This window comes from Aricia agestis, chromosome 10 (genome assembly GCF_905147365.1).
Source record: "Aricia agestis chromosome 10, ilAriAges1.1, whole genome shotgun sequence".
NCBI lineage: Eukaryota > Metazoa > Arthropoda > Insecta > Lepidoptera > Lycaenidae > Aricia > Aricia agestis.
This window is the reverse complement of record NC_056415.1, coordinates 12757342-12783610: the sequence shown is the minus strand read 5'-3', so window position 1 is coordinate 12783610 and position 26269 is coordinate 12757342. Positions and strand designations below refer to the sequence as shown.

The 26269-nt window shown below is 36.0% G+C and overlaps 1 protein-coding gene across 1 annotated transcript in view; it reads right to left on the bottom strand.

The window, feature by feature from the left end:
• Positions 1–26269, bottom strand: part of LOC121731364 — a 112082-nt gene that overhangs the window by 38094 nt on the left and 47719 nt on the right. The window contains exon 9 of the mRNA XM_042120768.1: positions 1051–1229. Within this exon, the coding sequence (XP_041976702.1) occupies positions 1051–1229 (179 nt within the window). The remainder of the gene's footprint in view (positions 1–1050; positions 1230–26269) is intronic.

Genomic DNA, 26269 nt, shown 5'->3' with positions numbered 1-26269 from the left:
GACACGTCAAAATTATAACACCCCTCTTTTTTGTCGGGGGTTAAAAATAAAATTACCCAACAACAACCGTCTCCTCATAACGTATCTAAATGCCAAAAGCATCTTGAACTATTGTTAATTAGTACCTAAGTTAATTAGGTAGTAAATAACACCTTAGACTTTTATTACTTAACTTAGGCTAAAACTACACATTATTGGTTAAGAAATAAATGCTTAAGAGCACGCGGTCTGGCTCTGAAACGTCTCGTAAATTGAACAAGCCTTCCTTAATCTTGTGGGGTAAGATGGAGTACAAAATGAAGTGTGTAAGGTCTATGACCTAATGTGTTATTCCGGACCATGACATATTGTCTTGAAAGTTGTGGTCTCATTAACAATTGTAATAATTATGCACTTACTCGTTAGTGTCTAAATACACTAGGCCGAAGTTACGCGGCGGAAATTGCGCATGATTACGCCCGCAATCTCAAACGCATACAATATACGGACGGAACGCGACGGAATAGTGTGTCATCGGTAATTTAAAATACATTGCGGGCGTAATTATGCGGAATTTCCGCCGCGTAACTTCTGCCTAGTGTGTTTAGACGCATAAAGTTACCCTTATTTACGCCAACGTCTCCAACCTTAACCTGAGGGGAACCAATGAGTAGGATCATATCTCGCAGAGTTGCGGTAGGTTCTATCGTATGTGTAACTCTGCCTTATGCGTGGAGTGGAGCACCACCAGTGAGGTTTAGTGGGTAGGTAGTCCTAACTCCCATTAGGGTCACATCCACATACCCCGGCCGATGTCCCCAATTCGCCGGTGATGCGTAAAGCATCTAATAATTATAAAATTCTCGTATCACAACGTGTTTGTGTGCGCACTCCTCAAAAACGGCTCAACCGATTTTAATGAAATTTTGTATGTACATGTGTACATTCGTTAGGCCTGAGAATAGGTTTTTGTCTACTTTTTATATTGATAGTATCTACTTTTTATAATAATTTATATGGCAAAACAACATTTGCCGGGTCAGCTAGTATCTCCATAAAAAAGGGTCTCACCTCAACGATGTCAGTGACGCGTACGCGGCGGCCGTTCTCGAGCGGTGCGCCGTCGGGCGTGACTTCAAGCAGGGCGGGCTCGGAGCCGGGCCGCCCGCCCGCAGCGCCGCCCGACTTCTTCTTGCGACGCCGCGGCTGCGCGTCCGACGGCCGCCGCCGCACGTGGAACATGATGGAGCCTGGAAACAAATACCATACATTACAAACCAGGAACAACCGGTGAGCCGTCAGCATGAGTTCCAAACTTCCAAGAAGAAAGCTGTCAAAAAGTTATTGACAGCTCCCAAGTCCCATACATTTGACATAAACTGGTATTAATAAAAGTCACGATTACGTAGAACTCGTGCTCATTTCTCAGAACATAAGTCGGGATCTTGTCTTAATCTGATCGTATCTATAGCCATGGATACAGATGAAGGAGCTGAATGGATACGGATGAAGGATACAAGACAGAACCATGACGGACGCTGACAAGACCGTATCATACGTACACCTAGATTGACTTACGTACGTTGGGAACGTAATATTCTTCGAACCTATGTAAAATATCTTGTTACTTAAGTATTCTTTTAACCGGTATCCGTGAGACTGACAACCAAACATTTGTATACCCAAATATAGCTACACCTCCGCTGTAGGTTAATTAGTATAAAACAATAAAAACATAGATGGCGTCTCCGAAATATTCTTTCAGCGGTCGGGAGCTATTAGCGGTGCAGTAATTACAGTAGACGCGACGTGACGACTGAAGAGCTCACGTGAGTGTAAGCGCCGCAAGCCCTCGCCCCTCGGCCATCGCATTGTCATTAAACTCACGCCACCGGCGGAGATTTGACAGTGGCTTAGGACGAGGAAACGAGCAGACTGATCATATGATGGTAAGCCCTCGCGTCCTAACAATAAGTTAATGTTAGGACTCAGAACATCTTTGTCAGACCTATCCTAGCCAAAATTATAATAACTCAAGTAAATCGGGAGTATTTATAGAAGTTCGGACGCGACGGTGCAGTGTAGGAACAAATGTTGCATACATACATAGGCCGCCAAAATGATTAAAATATCGTTCCTTTTCTCGTCACGCCTTCATAATATAAAGATGCATGGCAATTCGCACTTTTACGGTTATTCAGAACATTACAGTTGAGATTTAGTACCGAATACCAGTATCAAAATATGACTGCCGATCCAGATGTGAACTCATAACCAGACGTTATTTCTGCTCTATTTAATTTCCCTACAAACTGAAACTACGGACAATGGATCTGCAGACCTAAAAAAGTCACAAAGTTGAAAGTACATTCCTCTCAAATCAATTCAGAAAATGAATTGTCAAATCTGTCAAACTGATGAATGTCAAATTAGAAGCAAAAATTGCCCATAAAATATGCCCACATAAAACCCAACGACCGGGCTTTTATAATTTATTACCAACTAGCTGTCCCGGTGAACTTCGTGTCACTTTAAAACCTTCCCTGGACTTCTACGAATATTTTAAGACTAACATCAGCCCAATCCGTTCAACCGTTTTCGAGTTTTAGCGCGACTAACACATTTGAAAATCCATTTTTATATATATAAAGATTACACAAATGTAAAAATGTTCATAAATGTCGAATATATAGGCTACAGCAATTGCGCATTTATTTTTCCATTAAAATATGTCCACAAATTGGAAACCGTAAACGTGGAAGCGACAGGTGTAAACAAACAAATGGTAGTAGCGTTTCAGACCGACATTAAATTGCTTAAACATAATATAATGGTGCTCCCAGAACACTGTTTAATTGTACTATATCATAAAATTGTTAATAAATTAAACAGTACCTACAACTTGCTCTGGGACTCCTATGAAATCTTTACAGGGCTTCAATATTGACGTTGAAGTTCTCGGATGTTAAAGAGAACCATGGATTGATACAGGCTACCTCGAAATCTAGCATAGAAAATACCAGGAGATAACAGCCCGAAATTAACTTGGGACTTTCCTTAGATCGACGCGCCTATAGCTTCTGCGTACAATACTAACGCAGTAAAAAACTATCTCACACATTACAGGCTTTAATACCTCTTAGGTAACACTATTGTATTCGAAATTCGTGTACGTGTTAGCATAGAGAAATCATGTGTTAGGAGCTTCGGATATATTTCACTTTCTCTCGAACTCTGTAATTATTCTGTTCGCAAACTTCTTAAACGTTGTCGATATTGATACCTGTGTAACTTACGCTAACTTTGAATTTCTTGCATAGAAACTTAATAGCTTCTAAAATTCTCCATGTTTAAATATACCAATCCATATTCCATACTAATATTAGGAATGCGAAAGTGTGTGTGTTTGTCTGTTACATCTTCACGCTCAAGCTGCTGAACCGATTTTGCCGAAATTTGGTATGGAGATATATCAGAGAGATATTATCCTATGTCCTTTTCCGGGAATAACGAATTTTAATTGAGGGGGGGTCATCTAGTAATACAATAAAGTTAATTTGGCACTCCCAAATAGAAAAGAAACTTTTCACTTTATTCAGGGGTTATAAAAGTTTTCGTTGGCGTGCATAGCAGTTAGTTCAGTACAAATTCCATATATCTGTGACGTAGACGAAAATAGTTCCAAATAAAGTTGGCAAGTGAGATAACAGACAATGGCAGCCGTTGCAGAAGTTATGCGGGCTATCAATTTATAACGTACTTGTTTGCGGACTCAGGATATATCAGTATTTTAAAGAAAATACAATTATTATTGCAAAAATATGGTTAATGTGAAGGTCAGAGGGTAAGTAAAGGGGGATGGTTACACAGTACAGGGGGGTGAGCCAAAATCTTTTCGTTTTCGCTTCGTTATCGAATCGCCGATGAAAATGTATGGAATTGACATAAGCGTTCGTTAATATGACGTTGACGTTCGACTCGTCTTATGTCAATTCCATACACTTATTTATATACTGTCGTAGTCAATTCCATACATTTTGATCGGCGATTCTATGACGAAGCGAAAACGAAAAAGTTTCGGCTAAAAGGCCAGTTTTGTTAAAAACGAATGAATAAATGATATATATTAAATATTAATTTAAGTGCGTGTTTTTGTCCCTTATATTATAGAGTTCACCTTAAAAGTAGCAGCACTGAACGAGTAACTTTTGTCCATTATTGTATGGGCAAATTCACGACGTCGGGGTATTTCTCATATAGAGACAAAGAAGTCAAAAGTAACTCTTTCAGCGCTTCACCTTTCACAGTGTTCTCTAATATAAGAGCCACATACACATCCTAAAGCATTATCACTTGCTTTAGTTACATCCTGTATATTTCTTGGTATACACACAGAAAATGCGATTATTATTGCCAAAAACTAAAGTTTACTTGAAGGTTAAACATTAATAAAAGTACATGAATATGTAATGCATTAGCTAATGTTCGCAAAAAGCTTTTATTTCGGTGTGGAAAAAACAAATGTGTATCTTAATGACTTTCAAGTGGGTCTAAGCCGGCGGCGGTCGAGTGAAGAGCATACGAGAGCACCTTTACTTATTTTTGGAAGGTTTTTTTGTAAAAAATACCCAAAGTTTAGTATTCTAATACCATGTTTTTACCAACCTCCAAGAGTCCCCTAGAGGGGTTTCAAAGTGTCTTCAGACAGAGAGCTTGGCTTGACCGATGCTTCTATTGAGTCAACTATGTTCTCTGACTATAAGACCTTAGGTGACATATAAACATTAGTGGAAAGTCAAAATTACGTACAGATGATAGCCCCAGCGTAGCACGGTAGAAATCTATACATCTATACATCTATACATATAAATAAAATTGGAGTGTCTATTTGTAATATTGAAAAAACCGTTTTTTACTAAATGCATATGAATGTATATAGGGTACAGACACCAAAACAACATTTTTTACAATTTTGGTCTGTATGTCTGTTTGTTCCGGCTAATCTCCGAAATGGCTGGAGCTATTTTGACGGGACTTTTTTAGGCACATAGCTGATATAATAAGGAATAACTTAGGCTACTTTTTAACCGACTTCCGAAAGGGAGGAGGATATATTATTTAACTTTTTTATAAAGGAACCTTAAAAAGGGTTTTTTTTCTCTTTTTTATTTTCTTTGTAATCACATTTTGCTGATGCGGACGAAGTCGCGGGCAACAGCTAGTATATTATACTATTACTCAAGAAATAGAGAGCACAAATTACTCAATAAAAGCCTCTTATACTGAGGTCGGTTTTTGTTATATTAAAATAATAAAGTCTGGTGAAGTTAATAAGCCGTCTTATCGTTGTACAATTATATCGGAGACTAGGGTTTAATGGTTTTTATTCAACCTAGAATTGCCGTTATTTTGTTCTCCAATTGTATATTCTCTTGTATTATATGTAGATCTCTATTATCTGAGCTTATTTGATAGTTTCCATAATATCATGAATTGAATGTGTGTCTGCCTGTCTGTAACCTCTTCGATCGTTTGTAGTGTACAACGTTTGTACCGGGAAAGAGAATAAGATAATTTTTAACGCGAAAATAAGTATTGTATTCACGCGACAAAATAATTTCAGTGTACCAAAGTTGCATGCAACTAGTAGTAGGTATAATATTATGTACCCGATATTATACTCCTACATTCATATTATGATCGTGCATGGAATATTTTATTATATTTCCTTTTGGAATGACTGTTATAAACAAGATACTTCCCATCCCGTCAATGGATTAGTGATTACCTATCTGGAGATAGAGCCGATCCTTACGACCTATATCATTTGGGTTCGTTTCAGTCGAGTGCCGAGGCTAATGATAACACCACACCCACTTCAAGTTAGTTCAACTAGTCGGCTTATTTGGGTCAACAATCATAAATATTCAATTACGGGACATAAGCCACGGCTTGTTGGCTCAGAGAATAGAGACGTCTCCAACCGCGGGCCTATGCATGTACAAGATTAGCTCAAGACGAACGTGAGTCTACTGCATAATAATTATGCTATGACATTCTGAGGTTTTTTATAACTGTTCTTTAGCGTTTTTGATTGGGAATCAAAATATTAACCATTTAACGCTTTGAAGAAATAAACTATGGTCATAAACAAAACTTAGAACCGGACAAAAAGAGCGTGATAGAATATTATAATCCTGTCACGATAAAATGCACGGCTCGAAGCACTCGTGGACTGGTATAATAGTACGAAGCATAGAAATTAGATGTGGGATTGGCGTGACGCCTCATCGGTTGGCAGCCTGACCCAATTTTCACACAGCACTCACTGGCTGTAGTTTATTCTAATAAAATTTACTCCAACACGTGAGACGGAGCTTTTAGGGTTAAAAGTGTAAAACTTAGGGCGCTTGCACACGTGTACCATTGAGGAAATTGATTCCTAGGCAGTTGAATAACCAATATCATTTGGTCGGATCATGTCAATTCAATATTAATTGTGATCTGTCGGCTGGGTTTGACGTAACGCGACAAAACTACGTAGGTCCCCCGTCTGCCTAGGAATCAACTTCTCCGATGGTACATATTAACTTACAGACAACGTTCTTAGTAGACAGTTAAGTTATAATATTTGTCTCTGTGTGCATCAGTTAGTTTGGTTTTGGAAGGTATGAAAATTTAGCCGCTGTCTCCTAGCAAGTATAATATACGAGTATTTAGCCGCTATATGTATTAGCCGCGAAGCTCGCTGCTCGGCAGACAGTGAATCTGTGTTATTTGATACGTCAGGCGAAGCAACGGTCCATTAAACGCGAGTCGTTAGCACGGTGACACGGTGACATAACGATGGGAACCCGCGGCTGGCGACTACTATGCAACCGATGTTACATACATTTTAACGCCCTATATATAGAGTACTATACAGTATGAATGTACATTGTACACTACTATACAGTGGCATGTAAGTACACTTAGCGGGCCCCTAGACGGTAAATTGTATTGTCAAATAAATTATTAACGGTTTAGACTTTAGGGTTAATACTTAATATCGACCATTGCCGCGCCTATCAATCTTATCGTAAAATAAATCTACACAATAAAATATTGTTCAATGTTATTATAAGTTAGGGGCTGCCTTAAAGATCATCAAACTAATATCATTTTATACTTCTCACTCCGAAGAAGCAGCCAGGCGCATGATCATTTTGGGAGTCTCTAAAATGTTAGATGACGCCCGCAACTCCGTCGCTTATCGTACGGGAACCGTACATGTTTCTGGCGCAATGACACTACAATAGCAAATAGCTATTGCAGTGTCATTGAGCCGCGCCGTTTCGATTTCGATGGTAAAATGATTTGTGTCGCAATACTCGCATCTCGTAAGTCATTTCCTAATACTATTCAAGCCGTACATTTCTCCGGGATAAAAATCCTATTTTAAACTTTCGTGTTGCATTATAATTAAAATTCGTTGAATCCCGATTAAAAAGGTTTTAATAAAAATCCTATGTCCTTTCCCGAGACTCACAGTACCTTCAAACCCAATTTCATCAAAATCGGTTCATTCATTCATCAATCGGACAGACAGACGGAAAGACAGGAAGACACACTTTCACATTTATAATATTAGTAAACTGAAATAATTGAAATGACAGTAAAATGAAATTATTTTACGTACAGTAGGTATTAGGTTATACTTACATAAAAATATAGTAGTTATTAATCTGTCTAATCTACGCGAGCGCAAAACTTTGGAACCTTTTTTTACGAAAAATGCGGAAACGTAGTATAAGCATGCAATTCGCACAGTTGTAGTTTATATGGAGAAGGAGTGCATCGAGCTAATATTGTTTTAAAATTATTCTTTTATCATACATTATTTTAATAAATAAAATATTACACACACTACAACGCGCACACTACTATGTTTTGACTGACAAGCCTATACCTACACACGAATAATATTCCTTTGTTTATGGTTGAAGTCTGTTGTCATATTAAAAATGGATTGTTGTTTTTTTTTATTAAATCTGAAATAGACAATACTTTAAGCGGGGAGCCAAAAGAAGAAGATAATGAAGGTCGAATTTCGACCATTGGGCGATCTCTAGTTTGTATAAAAAGGGTATAAAATTTTAAATTTACTTTATATTATACATACAGATTACAGTTCAATTGAAAATCCAAATTGAAGCTTAGCACTTATACAGTACTACGCTTGGAGCATGCAATACGATCATTTAAGTCTCTGATGTTCCTTAGTGCTCACATAATACTCGCTTCTCTAAGCTCATCTGAAATCTTAAACTCGCTTAAGAGGAAACGCTAACACTGTTTTTCCATACAAGCGTATTCCCCAATTTACTCCCTGGACAATGCGTCTAGACAAATGTTTTTTTTTAATACTATATTGGGATCTGTTAAAGCTATGCCTCTACATTCGATTTTTTCAAAATTTACTAATAAATAAAAAATATGACCCTTCAAAAATCGCACACAACAATCACTCTTCCTGAAGATATTTATAAAAATAATAATTAGATAGGCTCTATATTGAAGGAGGAATCAGAGGACTACGTTACATCGATTTACTGTATCTGTCTCTATCACAATACACGTGCCGGCGCAAGTTGAAGCGTCATGGCAATAGTTTCTCCCGCGTTCCCTTCCCTTAGGCTGGATTTATATGCGGCGGTGCGAATGCGCGTTTTGACCGCTACAACGCGAGATCATAAACAAAATATTACATTGTATGTTACGAATTATTTAAATAGCGGCGCGGTCGCGCTGTTATTTACATACAATTATTGCTTGCACGATCTCGCGTTGTAGGCGCCAAACCGAGCGTTCTGGCGGACGCATATAAATATAGCCTAACTCGCTTAATCTAACTCATGAAACTTCTAAACGCGATGCATCGTAAAACTTTAACGTTTATGTTTTATCTTCTTCAATTTCACAAAGGACGGACTGGCAACTTTTTCATTTTATTAACTAGTTTAAAAGTTTAAAAGAAAGTATATTTTTTAAATATTTGCATAAATCTTGAATCGGCTTGTTATATCTGGTCTCTGGTATTACTTTGCAGCTACAGTGTTGGTACATCCAAGGGGCATGCAGGGGGGATTGCAGATATTAATGATGCGGACAAAATGATATATAAATTCGTAAAAATATATTTTTTATGGTACTCTACTCTATATAACGTACATTGCGCGTGGCCCGACACGCACTTGGCCGGTCTGACAAGGAGGATACATTGTATACAAAAAAAATCTCCACAGCCGAACATATAACCTCCTCCTTTTTGGAAGTCGGTTAAAAATGTGACAATATATCAACATGCATTGTCGATGTGAACTTAAGCCGTGAAGTAATTTGTGGACGGGCCAAAATATTTTATAGGGCATATTTCCCGATAACCACGCGTGATTTTAAAGTAACGAAGCGGTCGACGTGTGCAACGCATAGGTTCATCAATGTTGCAGGTCGCCGTGCTGGTCAAATCGATAGGCGTACTTCCATATAAAGTATTAATAAAGTTCAGGGCAATTAGACAACATAAATTCGATCATTTTGAAAGTAAGGAATTGTGACAGAAGGCATCGCAAGCGCCATGTCACTTAGCGATGCGTAATGTCAAATCTCATGCAATTGTGTTTCTAACCTCGGTGTCGAAATTATCGTTACTGCCGCCAATGGTCGCTATGTTGCCGGTATGTTTATAAACATTCATCCACAATCAACAACAACAACATGCATTTTACTTCCCTACGTTACTTGAATCAAAGAACTCTAGCAGGCACGCGATAAAATATAAAATCAAATTTTTCACAAAATATACTGACTGTACAGGTAACAATTTTGAGGCAAAATTGACTCTATTTTGCGTACACTAGAGCCGTTTATTCGAACTAGAGATCGCCTAATGGTCGAAATTCGACCTTAGTTTCAACGACATTAGGACTGCTACCTTTTATTAACGACATTAGACTATTTTGTAAAAAAATATTGACTTTATCATATTTTTTTCAACTCTTGTCTCTGGAACTCAGCTGATCTCAGACTGGCCGTGTAAGCATTGTCTAATAGTAGCTAAATTTCAATAAAAAAAACTATAATCCATTTTCAATTTGTCAACTTATTGTCAGCAGACTTCAACCATAAATAAAAGAGTATAATTCGTATGTCACTTCGCTTGTCACTCAAAAATCTGTCATTTTTCCTAGTGTGTGTGTGTGTTGTAGTGAGTGTAATGTTTTATTTGTTAAAAAAATGTATGATAAAAGCATAATTTCAAAATAATATTAGCTCGATGCACTCCTTCACCATGTATAACTGTGCAAAACTTCATTCACCTACGTCTCCCCGTTTTTCGTCAAAAGGGATACAAAGTTTTTAGCTCACGTATTAATATATAGATGCAGTTGATTAGTAACTCAACTTATTGTCAGCAGACTTCAACCATAAATAAAAGAGTATAATTCGTATGTCACTTCGCTTGTCACTCAAAAATCTGTCATTTTTCCTAGTGTGTGTGTGTGTTGTAGTGAGTGTAATGTTTTATTTGTTAAAAAAATGTATGATAAAAGCATAATTTCAAAATAATATTAGCTCGATGCACTCCTTCACCATGTATAACTGTGCAAAACTTCATTCACCTACGTCTCCCCGTTTTTCGTCAAAAGTGATACAAAGTTTTTAGCTCACGTATTAATATATAGATGCAGTTGATTAGTAACAGAGACGTACCCACGCGACGCGCAGTCTATTTAGTAATCTGAGTTTTTACTTACTTAATGTCTACGTCACCACCTTATGGGTTACTTATCGTCAAAATATGTTTGTCTTTCATAACTACCAAGAAGAATAAAGATACTGGCAGTATTCACGATGATTTGATGATTATTACAGTAAGAGCACCAATAAACCTAACCCAAATGGTACTAAAGCCAATTCATCAATCATGGTAGAGTTGTCTGATATCTACTGACCGCTATATTAAGCACCTTTTAGGACGAAATTCAATATTTCTCCCGCATAAATTCCGCTTCGTCAGCAATACACACACATTGACAAAGTTAAACAAAAGCTACACGATTTACATGTTTAACTCTATCAAGCTTTTCCTGCAGACTGAGTTCAGATATAGGCTATTGAATATCGATCTTATTGTTAACTTGAGTAAGAAAACATATATAATTATCTAAATAAAAGTAGGAGCTATTGATAAAACTCAGGGCTTTGTTACTTTTAAGTTACGTTACAAATTACAATTAAAATTACATCAAAATGATTCCGCAATCGACACAAAAAAATATACAAAGTATTGCGATGAATCATTTAAGTATATCACACAAAATAAATTGATCAATAAATATTCGTCGACACACGCGACGATTCCAATAAATTCGATCGTAGATAACGAATAACAATTCCAATAAAACACACAAAATACTCATCGCCGCCGACCCTTCATACATCGGAATAACTGACCAAGCCATTTAGATTCGAATTTTCGTACAATAGCCTTTATTTTTATAAATAAAACGACTAATAAAAATGTCAATTGCAAATCGTTCAAACAGTCGTCTCTACGGCTAACCTCGAATTTTGTAATCCATTTATTTATTTAGGCATTTTTATCTGAAGATGTCAATCACATTGTACATTTAACACTGTATTAATATTGGCAAAAATCCGAAAGAAATTGGCTTCTTCTGAAAGTATGACTGCACAGTGCACACACCCAACAGCAGACTTAAATAAAATTGAAACCGGGGCTCGAATCGTTATTCAAAATGTACGGTTTACCGAGGACTACCTCCTTCTGACCGCTCCGGAGTCGCGAGCTGAAGGATCTGTTATAGAACATGTCCCGTGACCGTCCGCCATGACGGGGCCGACACCGACTGTGAACTAATTGTGGCATTTGTGCCACACTACTCACCACGTTACGTCATATCGAGCGACACTCAAGGGCTTTTCGAATTAAAAATTGCGATGTTTTTAGGGTTCCGTAGCCAAATGGCAAAAAACGGAACCCTTATAGATTCGTCATGTCTGTCTGTCTGTCTGTCTGTCTGTCCGTTCGTATGTCACAGCCACTTTTCTCCGAAACTATAAGAGCTATACTGTTGAAACTTGGTAAGTAGATGTAATATGTGAACCGCATTAAGATTTTGATACAAAAATGGATAAAATATTAAAAATTTTAGGGGTCCCCATAGGTACAACTGAAACAAAAAATTTTTTTTTTCATCTAACCTATGCGTGTGGGGTATCTATGAATAGGTCTTCAAAAATCAGGTTTCTAACATCACTTTTTTCTAACCTGATAGTTTGCGAGAGAGACTCTTCCAAAGTGGTAAAATGTGTGTCCCCCCCCCCCCCCCCCCTCTAACTTCTAACTTCATGATAAATGTAAAAAAAATACATGATGTACATTACTATAAAAACTACTAACGAAAATTGGTTTGAACGAGATCTAGCAAGAAGTTTTTTTTGACGCCATAAATAGTAAACCTTAATTTAACTTTCATTAAATCAAATGAAATATAAAAATAAATCAAAAACCTTTTAATTTCAAACAGATAAACCTTATTGCTGCTGCGGAACCCTCCATGGGCGAATCCAACTCGCACTTGGCCGCTTTTTTTTTTTTTTAATAAATCCTTTATAAGCAACAAACTTTTCCAAATACATAACAAGTTTTGCGCAGAATTTGAGCTAAAGTTTTGAATTTGAAATGTCAACTAAAAAAATCTAATAAACCAGTGAGTCAACCCGAGTTCGACGGACGCGCGCCGCGAAGGAACGGCAAAACAAACGCAGTATGCGTGTAAAAATTAATATTATTATGATTTTTAATTGCACATTTAGAAATATTGCAAAACTGTTCTTTTTTTTTAAAGAATATTACAAAAAATTCAAAATAATATTTAAGGCATTTGCATGTTATTCTACTTTCCCATCCTCCCTAACTTTGTATCAGCCTACGTCTACATCTTCGTTGTTTGTGCATATCTTTAACAACATATCGCGAGAGATATAATAACAAACAAGCTTCAAGCGACGTGGGCGTGTTGTACAAACGATAACGCGTCTTTGTTCCGATTCCGTTTAAAATATACAAAACTTTTCTTTCAATTTTACGTGCACAATAAAAGTAATTACTTAGAGTTACTACTATTAAAGCAGCTAGCCTGGAACTCCGTCAAGCCAAACGCTAATCGCGCGGGAAACTTACCCATTTTTTCGGGATAAAAAGTATCCAATATCCTTTCCCGGGTCTGAAGGTACCATGCCAAATTTTATGAAAATCCCGTTCATTGGTTTGAGCGTGAAGAGGTAACAGACATACAGAAGCATTTATTATATTAGTATGGATTGTACTTCTAACCATGACTTCGGACAGAAGCTAGGAAGTGTTCGTAGCGGTCCGCTAGCGGTTCGTAGAGGTTCGTAGCGGCGCTACGCAGGGCGGACCGCGACCCGTGCTGTGTGCGTGCAGTGTGGCACGTGGACTAATTACCGCACTTGTTGCTTTCCCACCATTACAAAAATGACAAATTCAAAATATTGGGCTTTACGATTCCCTATGAATGTTTCCAAGAGGTTAGGTACCCAATTCAAAATATAATACTTTATGGTTCTCTTTGAATGTTTCCCAAAGGTTTTGTTTCGGGCTGGCGCTGGTAGCATATTAAGCCGGCTTTCCAAAGTTTTTGTTTTGGACTGGCGCCGAGGTAGAGTTTCGAGCGATTCTTAAGCTTAAGCGTTTATTTTAGAATAATCATTTTTCATTTACCTGTATTCAATCTTCACAACAATATATTTTGTTACTCAAACAGACACTCTAATGCAATTAAAAAGTTACATTATTGTCACTTATACTTTCACACTTCACTAATAAAATAAATTTAAGCGCTGCATTAACATGCAATGTTTACAATGCTACATACAACATATAGTTAACTATTTGGATTAGTAAGTGTCTAAAGTCTAAATACACTATGCCGAATTTCCGCGGCGGAAGTTCGGCTTGATTGCGCCTGCAATGTATTTTAAATTACCGATGACACACCATGCCGAAATTCCGTCGCGTTATATTGTATACGTTTGACATTGCTGACGTAATCATGCGGAATTTCCGCCGCGGAACTTCGGCATGGTGTGTTAGACACTAACGGCCGTTCCCAATATTTGATCTATCTCTATGTCTCTAATGTTTAATGTGAGCTATTCCTGTCTCTAGTAGGGCAAAACCAGAGATAGATCAAATATTGGGAACGGCCGTAAGGGTACTAAAATATGTTACTCACTTTCTGCCTGTGTTCAACAAACAAGTCTAAAGTAATGACTCATGAGTTACGTATAGCCGTATAAACGCTAGTCCAGGTATCGTAACCTGCGTAATCGTACTAACAATGTTAAGGTCATAGATTGTTGTACTGTGTAGTAGGAGCGGCGAACAACATAGGTATACTATACTGTCTATACTATACACTGTTGACATAACTGTGAGAAGTTTACGCGGTTCGTGTTCCCAGGAGCAATATTACCGAAAATGTTAACGCACAGCGCGTAGGAGAAACATAAATCATAAAGTTTATTATATTCCTTTATAAATGGTAAGGACATGTCTCGAATTTTTCAAAAACTTTTGAAAGTATTTACTGTAAGTATAAATAAAAATTAATTTTAAATGACATTGGGACCTTTATTACCCGCTTTACGAAATTCAGCAAACACTTATACTAATTTTTAGATAACCTTGCATAAGTTATAACTGTGTAGTTTTTTTTAATAAAGTAATGGGAATGTAGATATAATTACAAAAATATGTTTTAGTTTTTGCACGATTTCATGCTCAATAATATTAGTAAATAATTAAGATAATTATACACAGTGCCTAAGACCATCATATTATATTAGGTGTGGAATGTGAGGGGGTTACGATTGATAAGAAAGTTTTGTGCATAAAAACGACGCATTTTTTTTATACCTACATCGTTATTGAGATATTTGTAATTATTTAATACAAAAAGATAGTGAATAGAGTAAATGTAATCTTTCTTTGTTATTAATATAAGAAACAAAGAGCTTTCCGTAATGATATTTATTTTACCTTGATATAAAACTGATACATTGAGTCACTTTTTGAATTAAAAATACTTCATACCCTCATACCCCACAATAATGCGCTTTAAATCAGTACATGTAGAAGTCTCGGGCTTTAAAATAAGGTATGAATCATTAGTGTTTGCCGTGGGTATTTTGTCCATAGTAAAGGTCCCAATGTCCTTTAGTCTGGCTCAAACTCGAAAACGGCTTAACGGATTTTTTATTTTAGTCTCGAAAAGTCCAGGGAAGGTTTAAGTAACGAGAAAAGTCATAATATAAGGTTCATCGTGTCATCTAGTGAGATTATAATATAGAAAAATTATAATACACTTATTACTTCTAGCTAGTTAGTTTGCTCTGTATTCTGAGGTCACATAAGTTGTAAATAGCAGTTTTGGGCTCATGTGCTCCACGTAATTCGTTGTAGCACCTCCATCGTGAGTATCGCATACACAATAGATTTTCAATTGTTATGCGGCAGCCGGTTGCCGCTTGGGTATGCACTTTGTAAAAATGGGTGTTGCTACTTGCTATTCCAAATAAAATAAAGAAAATGTGATTCTCAATTTATTCTATTAGACGATCACAAATGATACGAGTATCAATGCTCACCGAGACATTGATTCTCGATAGCATTACAGACAATATAGAATTACTAGATGACGCCCGTAACTCCGTTGAGTCAAAAGGAACCGAACCTTTTGTCGGAATTAAAAGTATGTTCTTTCCCGGGACTCAAAGTTTTCCATACCCAACAAAATCGGTTCGGCGGTTCGGGCGTGAGGAGGAGGTGACAGACAGATATTCTTCCGCATTTATAATATTGTACGGACGATAGCTTTTATTCAAAACAGTAAGGGTGGGTTGCACTAGAGGCATGGTTAAAGTTAAAGTTATGGTTATATTTAAGGCTAACTTTAACTTTAATCTTAACTTTGACCACAGAATTTGAAGAATGACAGCTGGTCCAACAAGGCTTGAAATGAACGTGGACGGGGGCACTGCTGGTAAAGAAGAACTGTCAAAAATGGCGTTTTTGTATGATGACAGCGTTAGTTCCTTTTTTCGCCACGTTCATTTTAAAGCCTTGTCGAGCTCAAGGTTATGGTTAAATATGGCGTCCATTTTTTAGTTTAACCAAAGATTTGACATTTTGCATTGTAGTTATAATTAAAGTTACAGTTATAGCTAAAGTAATTTGGTGCAACCCACCCTTAGAGTTGCTGAATCAGTTTTAGGGTCATTATATATTTTGTGGAGCGAACTTCTGGACTCAAACACCACTCAACTTGCATAAAAATGAGAGAAAATTAGTGAAAGTTCCGTGGACAGCTGTCGAGTGGCGGTGACCTATCTAACTTATTTACACTATATTACTAAGTAGGTCGAACTAGAACTTTGTATCGCCTTAAAATGTGGAGATAATACTACGTGGTCACTCCACACTGGCGCTTGTAACCAATACAAGCTGTTACTAATGCAATGTGTTTGTATTGTGGCGTTGTCGTCTATGATAATCGGTTGTTCTACAAACAACTTAGCAACCATGGTTGTCTACCATAAGTCATAACACGTGTAAAAGGGTATTTAAACAAAAAAGATACACTACATTAATCTATATATATATAAAAATGGATTTCCAATTGTGTTAGTAACGCTGAAACTCGAAAACGGCTGAACGGATTGGGCTAATTTTAGTCTCAAAATATTCGTAGAAGTCCAGGGAAGGTTTTAAAGTGACACGAAGTTCACCGGGGCAGCTAGTTTCATATAAATATGACTACAAAGCTGGAGCCTTTATGGAACAATGTATGAAGTGATGTCGTTCTTGTAAATAAGATTTTTTATTAATAAACAGAAAGAAATAGATCGTTTATAAAATATCTATATATTAATACGTGAGCCAAAAACTTTGTATCAATTGTGACGAAAAATGGGCAAACGTAGGTGAATGAAATATTGCACAGTTATAGTTTATATGGTGAAGGAGTGCATCGAGCTAGTATTATTTTGAAATTATGCTTTTATCATACATTTTTTAACAAATAAAACATTACACACACTACAACACACACACTAGGAAAAATGACAGATTTTTGAGTGACAAGCCTATACATACAGATTTTTTAGTGACAAGCCTATACATACGAATCATACTCTTTTATCATACATTTTTTAACAAATGAAACATTACACACACTACAACACACACACTAGGAAAAATGACAGATTTTGGAGTGACAAGCCTATACATACGAATCATACTCTTTTATTTATGGTTGAAGTCTGTTGACAACAAGGTGACAAATTGAAAATGGATTATAGTTTTTTTTATTGAATCTAAGATACTATTAGACAATGCTTACACGGCCAGTCTGGGTCAGGAACTAAGGTCGAATTTCGACTATTGGGCGATCTCTAGTAAGGTTAATATTGCGTATTTTCCGATGCAAGAGGAAAACTTTTTGTATGTCATTCTCATATAAGTAAAATTATTATATGCGAAATGTAGTTTATGCAATACTATGCACTACTAAGTGTTTACAATTTACTACTAAGTGAAGGATCATAGCGTATATTACAGCTAGAATATGTATGCCAAAACCCACAGGACTCAGGAGACAGGAGGATGAGCGTGACAAACATTTGTGGAAATGCAATTCGCATTCGTCGCGATATCACCGTATTATCTGATTTTTCCGACGCTCACTGAAATTCTAATTTAATTTAGCCATTTTTGTGATATATTTATACGTTTTATCCTATACAACGTTTTGTAAAAAAAAACAGTGAACTGTAAATCTTAATATTCTCCTCGATATAATGCAGAGCTTACTTCTTGCTCCTCATATCTTCTACTAATTAATTTCTTTGCGGACCCATCGGGCTCCCTGAGATCATAATATATCAATTCGCCGTTTGGACTTTGCATCTTGTCACATGACACATCATAATTTGACAATTAGAGCTGGCGCGCACTACGACTTTTAAATAAAATGCCACTTTACGACATAAGCTATAGATTTCATTTTGCTGTACGCCATTAAAAAGCAGCGGCAGCATGGGTCGCTAGACAAATATCGGTAGAAAATGAAATCTGTAGCCTATTTCATAAAGTAACATTTTATTTGAATTTTGGTCGGTCGGTAAAATAATCGCGCGACAAAAAGTCGTAGTGCGCGCCAGCTCTGAGGCATATAAACCCTACATACAAAGATGGCGACATAGCACTTAATCACAGTAATATTAGAGCCTATTTACTGTAACTAACGTAAACTAGGTATTAATAAAGAGTGGCGCGCCGCTAATTTGTGATGTTCATCATTTATCAGAGACGCCAACTCTACGTAACCTATGTTTATGATACGACACGCGACATGTGCTGATTTACATTGATACAGTAGCGTCAGTATCCAGATATATTTCAACGCACCTTAAGGTTGCTTTCCGATCTTTGCCGCAAACGACCGCGACAAAAAAAAGTCAAACAAAATGCCACTTTATGACCTAACCTGCAGGATTTATTTTCTACCGAAATTAGTCAGCGACCCATGCCGCAGTTGCTTTGTAATGGCGTACAGCAAAAGATTAGGATAAAGATTAAGATTAGGTGGGACAATATTTGGAAACTCACTGAGTCGGCCATAATAAATATGAAGTTTTAAATATATTTTAATGCAACATAAGTTCTTCGAATCATAATTATCAGTCCGTTTTCTATCAAACTGCTACAATGTCATAAAATGACAATCCAACGTCAATCGCGTTCTGAATTCTGATTGAGATCAAGTGAGATTAGGTTTGAAGTTGAGACGAATCACGAATCTCGTGATATCTTGCAGTGGGGATTGGGGAGTCAAAAAGTCGTCAAAAACGTCTCGTGCAATTTATGGGCGCTTCTAGGCAAAAGATCCAAAGATTGCGAATAGCCTTGTAAGCGCGACTAAGTTCGTAAGTGCCAACGCATAATAGTTTATGCTGTGAGATAATTGTCGCTTACATGGTTAATGGAGGTATTAAGTTATTACAAAAAACATTTATGATGCTTTGTCAGAACGTGCAGAAAAATCGAAAAATGTAGGTACTCCATAAACTTGTTATGAATAAAGTCCAGCCATACTTGATACTTCGCACATAACACATTCGCGATTTATTGTATTACATTCTTATTACATTAGTAAAATTAACTGCGCGCGGAACTTTTTTGATTGGTGAGACCGTCACAACAAAAAAGTTTTCATGTTTTCCATCATTCGCCTGGCGACTGTTTTTTCTGCTTTTCAAAACATTAACAGGCTCCTAAGGGAATCGAATTAGGTCCTATTTAGGTCAACAACATCACAGTAGTTTGGGGTCATCCTTTGACCGCTTTGTTATGTTAATTAATATGGTTAATCAAGAAAAGTGCTAGAGTGATTATGAAAATGTAATTTCCATTATATTAGCGAAAATATAATGTGTTAGGCAATTTTTTAACACTTAGGGTCTACACAGACGAACTGCAATCCAACCGCAAATTGCAGTTCAAGTGCAGTTCGAATGCAGTTGATGGTTTGGTCCAATGGTCAACTGCATTTCCGTAGAGACGTTAAGAGCAAGACCCCTTCGGTCTTTAACCGCTAAACGAATTCGGATGTGCATGGAGATACTGCAAGGGGGCAACTAACCCAAAATTTTCGATTTTATAATTCATTTTTTTTACTTGAAAACAAGCCGCGAATTGTTTCATTTTCTAAAATTAGATACTACATTATATTTCCAAGAATTATAATTTTCTCGATAGAAAAAAACACAAAGATGCATCTAATTTTCACGAATTTTTCATTTATTGCCATAAACGTGCATTGAACTCAGTTAATATTTTCACACATTGTACAAAATTCTATCATTGAGAAACCGATCTAGCGGATTTTTAAAATGTTGTATATTTATCGAGTTATTGAGGAAAAACTAATTTGGCGATGAATCCGCGTCGTCCATTTTCACCTGGCATATGAAAGACAGGCGTGAGTGTGAAGAGAGAAGGACGATGTTTGATTTTTTAGGTTAGTCGCCCTCTTAAGTCAGGGGAATTAGGATAGTATGAATGTCGCAAAATTTTCGGTTATAGCACGAGATAAACAAATTTCGGGTTGGTAGCTGAAACACAGGATATTCCTTTTATAATTAATAATGTTAAAAAGATGTCATTCGAAGAAAAAATATCTTCCCTACTATGAGTGAACAAAAACCTTTTACTGAAAACACATTTTTCGATGTAATAACATATAACATTAAAAAGGCCTCTCATCTAATATTGCGTTACACTTAAGACAAATTATGTAAAAATATTAATTATTTCATGACACGAAACAAACTTATCAAAACTCATTAACATCCCCGAATATAACACCGTTAAGGACTAATTTGAATAAATATAACACGAAAAGTAATAGCATTAATTATTTTTACATTCTAACAAGTTACTAAAAGTTTTCGTGACAAGCGTGCAAGCCCGTGACCTTAACAAAACAAATACAAGAGTGTGTAAATAAAATATAACCCTAGAATGTACTTACTACGTCAGAATTGAACTGTTAGGCCGGCCGCAAATTGTCCGAAATTTCTGATCAGAAACATATGAACTGCCATCCGATCGAGTACTCTGCTGTTTCGTCCCAACCAAGGTTTTTGGGCCCAGTGGGCCCAATCACCAGATATGAATTTTTAACATTTTTTTCATCTGGCGATTGGTCCCAAGTAATTATTTTTTATGACTTTTGGGCTTATGTCCGTAGGGCTAGCAAAAAATTTGTAGATTTGAATAAAAAACAAAATAATTGCTTTGTATGAAAGCATTTATTATACACTGAATGAATATAATATGATATTTAAAGAAAAATAATACAATGGACATGTATATATTAAAATCTCTTATGACATAAATAATAACAAAAGTACTTATTTATTATTATTATTGTATAGTTATTTCAGTTTAAAATTTATTTATAATTATTATTTTTATATAAAGCTTATATATTTCTTTAATTGGCAAATTATAGGTATATATATTTTTTTTGTAAGAGGACGACTAATTAATTAATTAATTGTATATAAGTAAGTTTAATTCAATTACGCGCCATTGTTGTGGCAGAATGTTAAGAGCCCATATGACCCTAACTTGACTACATACTTTAACCTAGATCTCAAAAGCAGTAAGGTCTAGAAAACTGATTTTTTGACACAAGTAACTTCAGTTCATAAAGATTAAATGCTCAAGACGAAAACACGATTACTCAAAAAATGCTCGATAGTTTCTTTTTTACAAAAAACCTTGTTTTAGACACATTTTTGCTTGGATCTTCGAAGTTTGCTGTCTTTTCTTTTAATATCTAAAAAGGTATTGATTAAACCTAAATTTGCTCAAAACACTTTTTTCATAATCATTATAGTTCGTCTTTTATGCAAGTAAAACTAACTCGGCGATGATTCCGCGCCGTCCTTTTTCACCTGGCATATGAAAGACGGGCGTGAGTGTGAAGAGAGAAGGACGATGTTTGATTTTTAGAGTCAGGTGAGCTCTTAAAACTATAAGTATTTAATAAAACCTTTATATCAACAACATTCTGGCAATAAAGACATTTGAATTTGAAAATGAAAAATATTTTGTATCACGTAGGTGCTATGGCAACTTTATGCCGATAGGCGCGAGTGGCTATAGCCCGGCTGAATTTTATTTATGATGTGAATACAAAAAAAAAAAACTTCCCAAGTCTATCGTACAACTAAGATAGAATCATTTTACTATGGGAAAACAACCATTAAATTTTCACGCAGTCATTAGAGCAGGTATTTTTTAAAAACTTGATTCAACGCAGTATGTTTAGGTATTAATAATAATAATAATATAAGTTTTAAGGTGTTAGATATTTTTTAGTGTTAGATATCTTTCGGATCAGAAATTTCGGAAAATGTGCGGCTGGGCTTAATCGGCATAGTCTCTTCTAACAATTATTATATCTGACTTAAATAAATATTAAATAGGTTATTATTTATGTAATTAATTATGATTATTTTGAATATTAAATATTTTCTGTTAATGCGGTGTTGCAATAATTAGTAAAATGAAAACTCGTATATCCAATACGTGACCTATAATATTATGTTAGATATTTTTTAAATTTACAAAACAATATTATGGTTATAACTGATTATTTTTGTGTGTGTTTTTGTGCCTACTTCAAAATTTTTTGCCAGAAAATAATGAATCATAAAAGTGGGACCAATCGCCAGATGATAAAATGTTAAAAATTCATATCTGGTCATTGGGCCCACTGGGCCTAAAAACCTTGGGACGAAACACCAGAGTACTCATCTGATCGACGTCATCTGACACATAATGTCAGATGCCTGCCGGAACGCACTCTGCTCATATATTTTGTATCTGACGTCCGGTCCGGATGAGTTGTCAGATGCCGTCTATCGGATGGCAGAAATTTTTAATTGCGTTCCGGCGGGCGTCTGACATTATGTGTACCAGATGACGTCGATCGGATGTCAGTTCAAATGTTTCTGACGGATCGCGCTCTCTCTTACATTTTGTACTGCGCCGAGTGAGCTCGAACTCGCCGGAAGGAAATTTCGGATGGTGTGCGGGGTGGCGGTCCGGCCGACGTTCAAATGTTTCGTATCAGAAATTTCGGACTATGTGCGGCCGGGCTTAAACATTTGCGTGTCATCCCACAAAAAATACGTATTGAGTTGTGAATGCAGTTATGTTCTTTAGATCATTTAGAAAAATAATTTGTGAGTTAGTACACAAAATATGCTTAACAGCAACCAAATACAGGTACGTCTACAATCTACATACGACGTGTATCTTGAACGTTTCTTTGTTGGCTTACAAAGGCGGGAGTCGGGACGTAACGAAGTTTTCCGCCCAAATTGAAAAACGTGCTAACCTTTTCCTTCCGTACAATCGATAAGTGAGTTATTGCCTGCGAGGAGGCTAATGTGATAACGACTGAGTTAACTACTAAACACTTCATTACTAGCTACTCTCACTTAACGCTAATGGATAAAAGAAAAAAGAATTTAAGAATTAAAGAGTTCTCTAGACAAGAACAACTCTGTTTTAAAAGCTTAAAGAAAATAATTCAAAACAAACTATAAAGGAATAAAATATTTAAGAACGTCCAGAAAAGTTTTGTAGTTTTCTCGTCTTGTCTACATTAAATTAAAGTATTTGCTATGCAAATACAAGCCAAAACAATTTTGAGTCCTACTAAAACTGCACATTTAAAGTTTCAGCAGCTTTCAGCATCAGCATCTAAGTAATAAGCCAGATTATACTACTTTGGTATTAGCGTGTGCCTGAAAATTGTCACGTAGAGAGTAGACAGACGTAAGTTTTCTCCCACAGTGAATCGCAAACGACAAGTTGTCACGAGCACATTACACTTCGCACAATATAACCAATTCCCAACAAACCACTGAATTTTATATACGTCCCGCAGACAATATAATCTATATATATAAAAATGGATTTTCAATTGTGTTAGTAACGCTAAAACTTGAAAACGGCTGAACGGATTGGGCTAAATTTAGTCTCAAAATATTCGTAAAAGTCTAGGGAAGGTTTTAAAGTGACACGAAGTTCACCGGGACAGCTAGTACACCAAATAAATATTGTGAAGACTGAATTTATTACTAAATGCTTATGTAATGTACTATATTATGTTATTGATCTATATATATAAAAATGGATTTTCAATTGTGTTAGTAACGCTAAAACTTGAAAACGGCTGAACGGATTGGGCTAATTTTAGTCTCAAAATATTCGTAAAAGTTTAGGAAAGGTTTTAAAGTGACACGAAGTTCACCGGGACAGCTAGTACACCAAATAAATATTGTGAAGACTGAATTTATTACTAAATGCTTATGTAATGTACTATATTATGTTATAAGAATAACGACCATAGCACCCCTGCACCTGTAAGAACTGAAATAATAAAAAATATTTTTAATAGACCTGTCAAGTATATAAGTATACAGTAATATGTATATTACAACGTAATTTTTATGTCTGTAGACTAAATCACATATTCCGTACAGAAACGACGCATTGTATGTAAAAACTAATAAAATTTCCTCGTAAACAAACATCTTAATAAAATGACACTCAGAATTTTCTCCGCTACGTTTTATACAAATTCATTTTCAGTATCATAAAATTATATGATTGTTGATAAGGACGACTCCGACAACTTTAATATTTATACGGGCTCTTAAATCTCTGTTAACTGTTTTCAATTTTCGTCCACTTTAACGACGACCTACAAAACGGTAATATTCGACATCGGTGTGAGAGAGTTTATTTGATTTTTACAAAATTAGAATCAAATTATTGGTACCGTAGAATGTAGATACATAGACTAGAGTCTCGTATGAAAGTTAAGATAATATTAAGTGCAGATATTTTAGGTATATTATGATCTACAGTTTATATATAGTCGCAGGGCAAAAAATAATTGTCATACTCAAGAAAAATCATATAATATTAATTATTATTACATGAGTTTACTCTCTAGTGAAATCAAATTACGAAATAAATAAACATGAACGAACACAGTTTGGGGATTTTAAGGATCGATAGGGGGGTGTATTCTGAGCATAAATTCCAATTTGAGGGATTCTACTGACCTTAGTTCAAGGCCATTTCGATAGAAACGCGTTTAATTCGATATCTCGAGAATGATCAGTGTTAGGCAAAAAATTGTAGAGACCTTTTCTCTTCCAAATTAATTTTACTAACTTTTTTATCTGAAACTTTTTTTTTAACATTAATATTTTTCAACTTATTACTCCCGAAAAGCAAACATTTTACTTTATAGGGTTCCGTACCCAAAGGGTAAAAACGGGACCCTATTACTGAGACTTCGATGTCTGTCCGTCTGTCTGTCCATCTGTCTGTCCGTGTGTCTGTCCGTCTGCCTGTCCGTCTGTCTGTCCGTCTGTCTGTCTGTCTCCAGGCTGTAACTCAAGAAGCGCTATAGCTAAACTTCTGGAATTTTCACAGATTATGTATTTCTGGTGCAACTATAATAAAAAATACTAAAAACAAAATAAAATTAATATTTAAGGGGGGCTCCCATACAAGACACGTTATATTTTTGGTCTTTTTGGCTCGTAATCCATAATGGCAACATATAGACACTTGAAATTTTCAAAAAATCCTCAATTATATGCGTGCTTTAATAGTCAATAATACAATTAAAATAAAATAAATAATTTAGGGCTCCCATACAAAAAAACACAATTTTTTCCTTATTTTCGCTCTATAACGGTACAGAACCCTTCGTGCGCGAGTCCGACTCGCACTTAGCCGATTTTTTTTAAATAAAAAAAAAAAGTATTTTTTTTGCCTTGCAGGAGTAATAAGTTGAAAAATATTAATATTAAAAAAAAAGTTTCACATAAAAAAGTTAGTAAATTTAATTTTGAAGAGAAAAGATTTCTATAATTTTTTGCCTAACACTGATCATTCTCGAGATATCGAATTAAACGCGTTTCCATCGAAATGACCTTGAGCTGACCTCAGTAAAATCCCTCAAATTGGAATTTATGCTCAGAATACACCCCCTATGGATCCTTAAAATCCCCAAACTGTGTTCGTTCATGTTTATTTAACCCATTTTGAGCCGTAATTTTATTGGACTATCCGTTTAAAGCAAACGCACATACGGAAAATAATGTGCCCAAATTATCTGTAGTTTTACTATTTTACTGACTACGAATATAAGAAAAGCTAACCCCTCGTATTAAACCTGAAATACAAGGAGTAAGCATTGACTGGTACGAGGAATCTGCGGCGACGTAATAAGGCCCTTCAGCCAAGACGTTTTCTTTATAGCTTCTAATAGAATCGCCATTCAAAATGTATGAAACTTATGTCAGTTTTCGTTCGATAATATGAAGTCGACATTCGTCTCATGTCAATTCCCTACATTTTGATCGGCGATTGTATACAAAAAGAAAACATATTGGCTATAGGGCCATTATTCTGTAGCACACATCTACAGGCGAAGACGAACGAGCGCCCGAGGACTCGGGGGATGGAACTGAAACGTCTACCCTCGCTTATACTTGTACCGAAAAAACTTCAAAAGAATTCGCCGTATTACAA